Below are 11,685 nucleotides of genomic sequence, written 5' to 3'. Positions count from 1 at the left end.
GCCACTAGGACAGGATTATAATATGGGTCATGCATAAACTGAGGTTAGAAGTGTGAAGGTTTCTAATCATGGGAAAAGTGCAGCCTTCCACTGAAAATAGCAGGCAAGTACACCATCTTTTTTTCACTATTTGAATTTCTTGATCATTGTAGGAAAGGCACTTGGAACAGTTTTGTTAAAGAACTGACTTCCTACACAAGACCTCCTGTAGACTGTTGTGTATTTAAAATGTTTAGAATTCCCCCTTAAGCTGTGATGCACTTAAAAGGTTTTGGCTTAGGAAAGAACATTCTATGCCTGGGACTTCAATGAAACTGCACAGACATGTTTTGTAGTGTATACTGAAGCTTATTTGACTGGAAAATGAAATTGCTGCCTCCTGGACCTAAGGTCTTTAACTTCATTTTATTAATCCAACATTTTATGGTATTCAAGTTAAGAGAATAAAATAATGGCTTATTTGTTTGATTTTACAAACTTAATATACAAACCACAAACACCACCAAGTTTCTACAACCATCAGTTAAAACATTTTTAATTAAGCCACCACATTTGAAACGAGTGTCACATACATTAGTATCACTTGAAAGTAATTAATAACTATTTGCAATAGCTTTCTCTGGAACATCTTAGTTGTGTAACATGCTGGTTATGCTTTTACCCCTCCCAGTACATTCAGAGCCAAGTTTATTTTACATTAGTGCTCTTTTAGCACAACTTATGCCAATGCTTATAAAAAAGCTTACAAAAGACTTAAATTATGCTAAACCTGATTACCATATTACCATACCATCCTCCCTGTCATTAGGAAAGGTGTCCATTTTCTTACAATTTTTTCTCCTTTTCAGCTTTAGTTGTGTAAGGATTTTCCTGATTTGAGATTCTCTGCTGTGTTTAGAATTCACTAGAAGTAGGTACTAACATTACTTATGGTAAAGTAAGTCCACACAGTATTCCCCACTAGCCATTACTGTACAGAAAAGGGAAAAAAAATGTTAAAAGGATACATTTGTCACAGAACTGTCTTATTCAGCAGGAATCACAAATACAGTTGATTGTATATGCTGCAACTGAGCTCGTAACACAATTCTGAAGTCTGCAGACATTTATGCTCTGTAAAGTTATAAAATACAGGCCTAGAAGGGACCTTCAGGAATCACCTGGCCTCTCTAAAACAGGATCACATGCAATATATAGCATTATCAAATTTAAAAAGGTGTTACAAAATGGAAAGCTATACAATGTATGATACAAGAAATACAGGGCATTGCAAAAGATCAGTTGTAAATTACTTTAGCTTTACAGTCTGTTGGTTAATGCTTCCTAAATTCTATTTTGTACATGTGCATGAATACACATACCCACACACTTACCCTCTCCTAAGTACCAGGTTCTGAGAGTAAGAATTAACACAGAGCAACGTGCAGCATTTGCTCTCTACCGCACCTGTATCCTCCTCAGTCTGTCTTTGCTAAAGCTGCTTCTCCCGTAGCTGGAAGAGTTCAAAAAATGAACTTCCTTCTTTCCCAGCTGAACAAAGCCCTGACAAAGATTATAGACCATAATTAAATCTGCTGTAAGATGCTGCAGGTCCATGACCAACACAGACATGGCTATGCCTCTCTGGAATACTTATTTGGATGCAGAAACACAAATGAGGAGCCAGACAGATTACTCTGATGTCTGTATGAAGTTTACATATGTAAATTGCTCACAGAACTGCCTTTCTATTTCTACCTGTTACCCCTACTCACTCACAAGGCAGTCCCAAGTTTACTAAACTCTGAGGTACCTCCAGTGTTAGAAATTTGGGAGGTTTTTAAACACCTAATGCTAAGATTTCCATGAAAAGCACACTTTAAAAACTTTACAAAGGTAGACAAATATAATAGTTCATGTTTCTGCCCAAAGATACATTCTAAATCAGCATCCCTCATATTCCATGTAAAAATGTATGTAGTTTAATGTCTGAATCCATGACAACATATATATGTGATTCCATCACAAGTTCTGCTGTGGCCACAAATTCACCAATATTACATTAGCTGCTGTTATGTCATACACACCAGCTCCATGCTTTGGAAGAGGCCTTGTCCAACAGCACCAATTGGTGGAAAATAAATTTTAATTTTATTTTCCTCTTAATTCAAATAGTTAATAGTCAACAACAGTCCAGTAACAGGAATGAGAAAAGATTTTTACACAGCAGGTGACTGTGATAGTATCACAGAAATTTCTTCCTTGGGACTGGCTTTTACAGAAGAAAAAGCATTCCTTGGAAGGCTGTGTTTTCTCCTAGCTCCATTTAAAGCAATTTTGTCAGATATGAAATAAAAGCAACCTATCTCACAGTACCCACTGATGGGTTGTTTAAAATCTATCCTTTTCCTTTCTCCACTTGAAACACTATCATCTATATTCATAAGAAAATATTTGAATAAAATAAGGATGACTCAACTAATTGGGAGGGGAAGGAGCAAGTAAACCACCCAAACTGAATTGACATGAGAATATGTAAATAATACTTTGGGTAAAAGCTATTTGGCTTAAGATGCCAATGTTTTTCCTAATTTATTGCCAGGCAGAGTAAGAAATATGCTGGCAAAAGTAGGTGAGTTTTTTTCAGTCTCCTACAATCACGCCAAATGTACATCAGAGGTGCTCCTCTGTTTTGACGGTTGTCTGTACTTGGACTTAATCTTTCAATTTAAGTATGGTGCTCTCTCTGGGGAGGAGTAGTAATAGGTAGGCTTGATGTTTCCCAGGACTTCATCTTCCCAGTTGGGGAGGCAACAGAAGAAGAAAGCACAACCTATTACAACAACAGTGCTGGCCCAGCCAAAACCATAGGCCCAGCTGAACATGTTATCTCCTGTCAGTGGAATTTCTTCTGTGAATTTCACTGGGTAAATGACCAAGCCAATGATCTGGAATGCAGCTAGAGAGAGAAAAGAAAGAAAACCAGGAGTAAGTTAGAACGAACACATTACGGTTCCCATTAAGAAAAGGTACCTGGAGATAAGTGCATACTTTAGATATGTAAGGATTATCTTCAGACCTGCAATCAAATCTGCATTGTTACAGAGGTACGTGACTTCTGTCCCAGGCAGATCCCCACGCCTATGTGGCTGCGGCATCTCAGCTGCCACTGCCAGGTTGCTAAGGCACATACCTGCATGCTGTGACCAGCCCTGTCCCACAGCCAGCACCGGGAACCCTGCCACGCCAGTTACCTCCCAGAGCCCTATTCCTCCTCCTCCCATCAGAAAACTGGGAAGCACCCAGGCCTCTCAGCTCTTAAGTCTTAGCATATGACATGCAGGGTCATGTTGGGTGTCCCCATATAGTGCTTTTGGGAAAGCGAGAGCTGACCAAGGCCACAGGAGCTTCCCTACCCATTATGCTTTCAGAGCACAACTCAACCTTCCCTTGTTCCCCATGAAAATGAGTCATAAACCAAAGACAGCTAATTTTGTAAAAGGGAGGCTCCATCTAGCATGTTTTTCTGCTGATGCCTGTTTCACATCTGAAAGAACCTTGTCTTTGTGCCCAGCCTTACCAACAACAAAGAGCAGGCCTCCAATTCCTCGCACGAAGTTGAAGCGCAGGATCTCGATCGAGAACGCGATGACTGCAAGGGCGAAACAGATGACCAGGATCACAAAGCCAACGAGGTATGTGGCAGCTGCTGCTCTCCCCCACCCTTGAAGATAAAACAAGAAAGGTATTACACAGAGCAGTACCCTCCTATACGGAAGCTCTTTGGTTTCCTTTAATAATTTTTTTTTACTGAAACCCTTTACTGTAAGAAGCACGTCCTTATGTCAAAGCAATACTGAAAGCCTGCAAAGCACACAGCTGGAGAGCAGGGGGCCACCATCACTGCTGGAGCAGCACAGGACTCCCTATCTGCTAACTTGTCTTGCTGAAGAGGGGTATAGAATGCAGCACAGAAGAGAGATAATACCTTCAAACTCTGTATCTGTAGGACACCCACAGACATCTGAGCAGATAGGGCACACAACTGCTGACAATGCCCTTTATCATTACAGTTCCTGTTCGATATGCAAGTTTACAAAACCACTTTCATGCACAGGGAAGTGTGAAAGCAGACAAGATGGTACCACCACAGGAGATAACTGCTGGGAAATAACAGTGCTGTCTGCATAAAACTTCTGTTTGTTTATGGCAAGAATGGAGCATGTGGAGCGAAATAAGCATGACCAAAAAGAAATAAACCATAATAACAGAAAAGATGACAAAAAGAAAGTTCTTGAAAATAAGTATCTATTCACAGCTAAAATGTAGCAGGTGGAGGAGAAACAACAAAATCTGAGGTAAAAGTTGATGAGTCCTCTTTGAATCATTACTTTGACATTTGCTGGAACAGAGTGTATGAAGCTACTTAGTACCAAGCTACAGCACACTGGAGAGGCTCGGGCACAAAGCAAGTGGCTGTACTCAAAGAGCAGCACCAGCATCCAGAAATCACCCACCATGGGCCAGAAGCACAGCAACAATAGCAGGAAAACCCAGAAAAACAGCCAGCAATTCTACTTTGGCAGTAACACAGCCTTGTGAAAAGGCCCTCACACACCTTGTCCTCTTCAGAAACCAAGTAATTTAGGTGAGCCCAGTGCAAATAGCTACAAGCAAAGGTGTTCCTGCCCTGGAGGCAGGATACCTGCCCACAAGGGCTAAACCATACTGGTTAGTGCTTTGTTTTCCAGTCAGCTGTCATCACAGTTCAATTCCCACATCTACATATTGTGGGTTTCTACTTTCACACATACAGACAGAGGTAGGGCCAGATCCTGAGCTCCCTCTAATGTAGGAATAAAGAGGCCAGTGAGATCTAGGTCAGAACATTAAAAAAAACCAAAAAACTGTTTCATCATAGCTGTCCATTCCAACACAGTTGAAGTAACCTTGGAGATACACTGCTTTCAATGTAGTCTCCATTCTTCCTCTGCAATTTGCTATCTGAAAGTGAAATTTTGTTTCACAGTTATTTTAATTAGATTTGTTTGAATTGGTTTCTTTCTCCTCTAATCCAACAGCAAAAGTAAAACATAGCAGGTATCCATCAGCCATATCTCTGCCAAAACTCCCAACCACCACCACTGCTACCTGAAGACAATAAAACTGACACAGAAAAGATAAGGAAAAGGTTCTTCTTTACCCTCTCCCTTCCTGGAGCTACTCAAGATAGCAAAAACTTCTCAAATTTCTTCTTCAGCTAGTTGTGCATGTCTCATACCCCTTCCCCGAGGGAATGCTATGGGGAAGAAGCAGGGAGGAGACTAATGAGTGTCTGGAGATTAGAGCTACGTCAATGGTTTGATAAAATCTTTTCATACAAAATATTCTCTGTCATACCTAAGGCAGGTATTGAATATTGTCTCCATAATAGGATTTCTTTAGTGATAACTAATACAAAGGGATATGTAACCATTACTCACAGCAAGCCCATGAAAACCCACTCAGACTAGATGATCTAGGCAAACTTTATATCAATATTTTCCCTATTAAGAAAAAAAAGCACAACACGAAGGAATGCTTAGTTACCATAGCATATTCCCTTTCAGATGTGTTACTTATGCTGACAAGGTGTAGGAAGACAAATCTGGCATCTTTGTTAAAATTTAGGTTGTAAACTCAAATACACCTGCACATTAGACACCTTGAGGTCTACTGCAACACAAACACAACTGGAGGAGTACAAGGCAGAATGCCCACAGTGCTCTCTCTGCCATTTTAGTATCTCTGTACTCTATTATCTGTACTCTCTTTAGAAGTGTAATAAGTTTTTGAATACAGGTCAGCCCTGGCTCTGCTCGCAGTGATTTATTTTCTTGTCTCTGGCAATAAGAAAATGACAACACATATAGCTGCAGGAGATATCTTGTCAGGAAGATTAATATCAAGCTCAGCTTTGCTTCACGTCTCCAGAAACAAGGCAGCAGTGGGTACCATCATTATGAAACTCAGTGAGTTTTGTGCTCATGTGTGACAGAGCTCAGCGCTGGTGATACAGTACCTTCCACTCTTTCTTCTGCTGGATTATTCTTTCCAACAGCAGTTAGCAGCAGGTTGATGCTGACAAGACCTGATAAGACTGAGTCATAGTTGCTGGCCAGAGCACTAGATGGGTGTGCTCTGGGCTGGATGAGTGTAGTCAGCCACAGAACTATCAGCCCAGACACTTGATCCTCTGTGGGAATCACAGGAAGAGCAGCAAAAATGTGTGGACTTACAGTTAATTTTTGAGATTTCTCTTACATTGTGTGTATATATAAGTCTTTCAATAAGTGACTGATGGGAGAGGTTGGGGTGGGAGGGTGCACTTTTCCTGAGCATAGGATGCAGCCCTGGGATGTTCCTTATCCACATGACCTGTTGCCACCCCTGCCAACAGGGAGAGTTTTCAGCAGAGGGGCTGCTGCAGAGCTAAAACTGAAATTGCTGTTCCTCTGTGAAGGATCTCCCTCATCCCCACACTGATCAAGTCAAGCTCTCCCTGCTCCTTTTTCTCCTAAAGGCTTCAGAGAGCTGATCAAGCCTCCACAAGCACCCAGCTCTCCTATCTTTCTAAAAGATCCTCTCACTGCATCTCCCAGCTGCCAGGAGGGGAGAGGTGCAGGTTTGCCCTCTCACTGTTTGGTGCTGTAAGAGCTGGAGAGACCTGCTCACAGTCAGAGAATGACAGATTACCTGGTTTATGCTCAAAAGTATCTTGTAATCATAAGACATTTAGCCAGAAATTTTTTTTCCCCATAAAAGTAGAAAATTCTCAGATGCATTCATTTGGCAGAGAGTATTGTACAAAATAAACGTTAAGTATGATGTCTGTTTATGCAATCAATCAAGAACACCAAAGCCATTTGGAGCTGCATAAATAAGAAGGCAGAAGAATAGGAGAGCAGAAAAGCAGAGAAGTAGTTGGGGGTATTAGTGTTTCCAGGTCAGCTTGGCCTCAAAGAATAGTCAAGTTCTTTTCATCTAATCAGCAGAAAAGTATTTATCAATTATGTTGGTGTTGAAAGAACATTTAAAAAACAACTGTACAGAAGCCGAAGGTCTGTAATTATTAGGAAGGATTAAGAGTTTTATTACATAGCATTACATTACACTAATGATTACTATGGGAAGGAACTAAGCTGCAAATGTTATCATGCAAATAACTAGGAGGGGTCACGATTACTAAATGTTAATGATGAGCACCAGTGATATGATGAAATTAAAAGAAAGCAAGCAACAGTGCCATAGTGTTAAGTATATTTCCTGATTTCATTTAGCCATGCCTCAGCGTCACCAGAGAGGAGGTGGAATCTCTATAGGCTTAGATATTTAAATTAAGATTTCCCTTTAGAAATCAATAAAAGAGCTGTGAAAATAGTCTAGCAGGAAGATGAACTGCTACAGGATTTGAAGACTCTCATCTTTGTTCATTCACTTCCAGAAGCCGAAGATAGTTTTGTTAGCTCATGAATAAATGTAAGTTTTTATTATGACCTGCAGAGACTGCAATGTAGCTGTAATAGTCTTGTGTATATAAGTGGCAGTAGCAATCTTTGTTTGGCCTCAAGAGCCCATTACACAGAATGTTCAAAATTACCTCCCTTTTTTGATGTAATAAAGGAGTAGTGGACTGTGAGCAAAAGAGCAGTGTCAGCAATACTTTCTTGCTCAGAAAATGTGCAAACTTCCACGGTAGCATGACTGGTGAGAGGAAGCTATGTGCATACCCACCATGAGCATAAAGGAGCCCAGAATCAAAGGTTTGCTGGGAGGGCAGGTTGGAACTGATACTGTGAATCACAATCTGTTTTGGCTTTAGGAGCGCGGGAAAAGCAATTGCTAAACTACCAAAATAGTAAATACAAGCCTTCTAGTACAAACTTGGCTTCTGTTGAGAGCTGAGGAGAGGCACAATCCTACACATTTCCAACTTTTAGTATCTGGATCATTAGCAGCAGAAGTGTGCCTGCACAGAAGCCAGCAAAGTGCTCTGGCAGAGACACCAGCTTCACATTTCACTGGGATCTTTTACCAGGAAGTTGCAGTAAGTGTTTTCTGGGTGTAGGCAGGGACATCAACTGCTACACCTTTCCCATTAGCATTTCCTGAGTGCCTGCGCTTGCCTGACACTATAAACGATGTTAGTTCGTCTTGAATGCATCCTGGCATTTGCAAATCAGACAACAGCATGCCTAAGAGGAGGTGTATTGAGAAGGTAAGCATACACCTAGCATTCCTCCTTTATTTACCTGGCCCCTCAGCAAAGTCTCCACATGCACTCAGTTTTGCCTATAATCTGTGGTATCAAAGTCCATGCCTCTAGGGACATGGGTACAGTGGCACAGATGCAGTGAAACATGATTCACAAAGGCTGGGCTCCTACTTCTAGGTTCCACCTTTTCTCTTTCCATTTTTTTTCTTTTCTTTTTTAATTTTTTTCTTTTATTTTTTAATTTTTATTTTTTTTTAATACTAAGGACCCAGAAGAATGCTTCCCTTTTTCTTTGCTGGCTGGTATGTATTTAATGTATACTTGTGTATGATGTATACGTAATGAATACCAACTGGCTGTTAGGAATATAGGAAAGAGTTAACCTAATGGGGTTACCTTTACTGCACATGTACACACCCATCTTTTACAGAGTTAATTCAAAGCAAAGTCACTGGGACCAGTCACTCAGAACCAGGAGGGCACAGCCACCCATAAATATTGCTCCTAAATTTACAATCTCATCACTTTAAAGGCAATCATCCTTTCCAAGTTACACAGTGCAAATAATCTTTGTCATAGCTGATGGCTTGCTGATATGTTTTAAACACACAGTCAACAGTTAAATCCTCCAATGGTCTCAACCAACTCATCTTGAGTCATATTCTAGTGCACTACAGCACTTCTGCATTGCAACATTTTGATAATACACAGACGCTGCCAGCCAGGGCACTTCCCAGACACAAACCAGTAAAGAACTCTAAACAAAATCCCTTCCCTGCCTCCCTACCACATGACAACCCTCTTGTCTTTCTCCCTTTCACTTCTTCCCTCTCATGTGGTATTTGAAAATGTCCATTAAGGAGCTATGCAGTTTAGGAGACATTCCTATTTGCAAATCTTTGTTTGTGTTTTCCCCTCATTTAAAATAAGTGACTCGTCTGCTTTTTTTCTTCCTCTTCCTCATACACATGCCACAGCTCAATTAAGAATTTGTCTAATGGAACATTCTGTTAATGGAGATCCGCTCTGAAGCCTTCATTTCATCAGGAGAGGTGCAGGATGGTTAGAGCACAGTAATTATTGTATGCAAAATACAAGTTATGCATCTCAATTAGTTAACCTCTATTTTCTTGCAGCAGTGCTATAAATGCCTGCTAGGCATTTTTTCCTTTGTAAATGCCCTCACCTATTTTAACAGTAATTGCATTAGCATAGAAGAAAACAAAACAAAACAAATCAAACCTGAACTCATGTGTTACATCCTGTCTCTAGATGTAAATACGATTTGAGTAGACAGTGGCATTGATGTTATGAAAATTTGAGAGCAGGCAAATTCATATAAATAAGCCAAGGATTTAAATAAGTTTTGGTTTAAATAAGCCAAGGTTTAAACAAGTGAAGTCCAGGATACTGTTCTTCTGTGTCAGCCTGTTAACTAGGAAAAAAAAAATGCAGAAAATTACTTTTGTCCCACAGTGCTGAGGGCTGACGCAAAGCACACACCCATCAGTACTCAGGGACGTGTGAAGCAGTGTCACTACAGGAGAAAACAAATTCCAGCAGCTGTACTGTATTAGCACTTTTTCCCTGTGCAACGCAAATTTCAGCAACTCTGCACCACCTTTTCTTCTCTGTTTAATGGGGAAGATGGGTATTTTCATCTCACTAGCCAGATTTTTTCCACCTGCAGTAAAGCCCAAAACCATCACCCAGCTGAGAAATGAAGACGCTTCTCTTAAAGCATATTGAGGATTTAGCTTGTGCATGAGTGTTGCAACAAAGAGTTTCTGGAAGTGAGTCTGCCGTGCTCAGGCAGCAAGGGATCTGCACAGGGAAACAGTCCCAGCTCTCCCGGCTGAAACACACCCTTCCAGCCCCCCAGTCCCTAAAGAACCCTCATCCAGGATCTTAAGGCGGGTCTGCTTATTTGTCCAGAAATATTTTGTCTGAGGGAAAAGTAGATTTAATCAAACCCACGTGTTCTAGCAATAAAACAAAAAGTCCCCCAAAAGACCTAGAAACTGAGAGTGTGCAGTAAGAATGTTAGTGGCAATGCCAGATACAGAAGCAGCTAAGCAAGTTAAAACAGATCCCTGATTGAGGCCCCAATGCCACAGAGAGGTACAAAGGAAGGAACATTTTTTTTCTGCCTGAGAACCCCCATAAGACTATTTTAAGCTGTAGATCAGGGGGCATTTTAATAGCTGCACTGCCCTGGCCAGGAGGGTTAAATTAAGGTGCTCTCTTCCCCCGAAGGGTCGGGGAAATATCGTTTTACTACTGTCCAGGCATGGTTGTCCATAGGACACCCTGCATGAAGGTTTCCACACTCGCCATCCCACCGGGGAAGGCAGCGGCACAGGGAGGGAGCTGCCTGGTGCCAGGTAAGGCTGCGGCACCGCAGCCCGATAAGAGTTCAGGGGAAGCAGACGGACTTGGAGCCAGTTGCAATCTTACTTTGGTTGTAAAATAATTTCGGGAAAACCGAAAACATCAACACCCCGGCTTCTCAGTGTTGTACTGATAAAAAAAAAAAAGATCACTCTGGAGCAGTCTAGTCCTGTGTTTCGGTGCTGGTTTAAGCCCCAAACCAGCATGGATACTGGTTGTGGAGGGAAGCTCCATTCCAGCAAGCAGCTGCTCCGCAACAGAGTTCGGGGAGGTCATCAGCCCCACTGCCCCGGGTCCCTCGGAGGGTTTCTCACTCACCGTAGTCCATGAGGGACTCGCAGCTCCAGTTGAGGTCCTCCTCGCCCCGCGTGCAGCTCTCCCACAGCGACGCTTGCTGCACGTAGGGCTCCGACTCGGACTCCAGCCAGCCCCGGCCCGCCAGGGCGATGATGCCCATGATGATGGCCAGGCCCAGCAGCAGGGGCAGGAGCCACCTGCACCTCCAGCAGGCGAGGCCGCACACCACCATCGTGCCCGGCCGGCGGCGCGCCCAGCGAGCCCGGGCGTCGCGGGTGAGGTGCGGCGGGGACGCTCCGCCGGGACGGGAGACTGCGAGCGTGCCGGTCCGAGCGGGGTTTTAAGGCGCCGGGGAGGAGGGAGTCCCACCCACATTCCTCTGACTAAGCCTGCCGCCGGCGGCGGCCCCGGCCGCTGGGGCTGGCGGAGAGCGGCGGAGGGAGCGCGGCCCGGCCCGGCCCCACTAGCCCCGCTCGGCCCGGCCCGGCCCGGCTGGACTCACCCTCGCGCTTCTCCTCTCGCCGCCCGCCACCCTCCCGCACCCGCACCCGCTCTGCCCTCGTGGCCCAGACGCCGCCAAGATGCAACCACGGCGAAAAAACTTGCCGTTCTCGGGGTTCCACGAGTCCTGCCTTCCTCATGGGGGTGGAGATCATCATCATCATCCTCTCTGATCGCTGGATAGACCGACCAGCATTGCCCAACACTGGTGGTGTTAGCCACTTCAGGTACCAAAAGCTTGCAAAAAGTTGCTTTTGCAGTTG

At 43.2% G+C, this 11,685-nt stretch overlaps 1 protein-coding gene across 1 annotated transcript; it reads right to left on the bottom strand.

Annotated features, from left to right (window-relative positions):
• Positions 1–386: 386 nt before the first annotated feature.
• Positions 387–11,392, bottom strand: PERP (p53 apoptosis effector related to PMP22). Its single transcript, XM_023923507.2, has 3 exons — positions 10,943–11,392; positions 3,560–3,703; positions 387–2,938 (listed from the first exon to the last, which is right to left on the bottom strand). The coding sequence occupies exons 1-3, from the start codon at positions 11,151–11,153 to the stop codon at positions 2,703–2,705; spliced, it is 591 nt and encodes a 196-aa protein (XP_023779275.1). The 5' UTR covers positions 11,154–11,392; the 3' UTR covers positions 387–2,702.
• Positions 11,393–11,685: the final 293 nt, after the last annotated feature.

This window comes from Cyanistes caeruleus, chromosome 2 (genome assembly GCF_971803275.1).
Source record: "Cyanistes caeruleus chromosome 2, bCyaCae1.hap1.1, whole genome shotgun sequence".
NCBI classification, from domain to species: Eukaryota; Metazoa; Chordata; class Aves; order Passeriformes; family Paridae; genus Cyanistes; species Cyanistes caeruleus.
This window is presented reverse-complemented; position numbering and strand designations above follow the sequence as displayed.

Excerpts from the sequence above, each read along its gene's own strand:
- PERP (XM_023923507.2), bottom strand. The coding sequence starts at position 11,153 with ATGGTGGTGTGCGGCCTCGCCTGCTGGAGGTGCAGGTGGCTCCTGCCC. Across the intron at positions 3,704-10,942 it reads CGAGTCCCTCATGGACTACG|GGTGGGGGAGAGCAGCAGCT; the intron begins GTGAGTGAGAAA and ends TTTATCTTCAAG. Across the intron at positions 2,939-3,559 it reads AGGCCTGCTCTTTGTTGTTG|CTGCATTCCAGATCATTGGC; the intron begins GTAAGGCTGGGC and ends TTCTCTCTCTAG.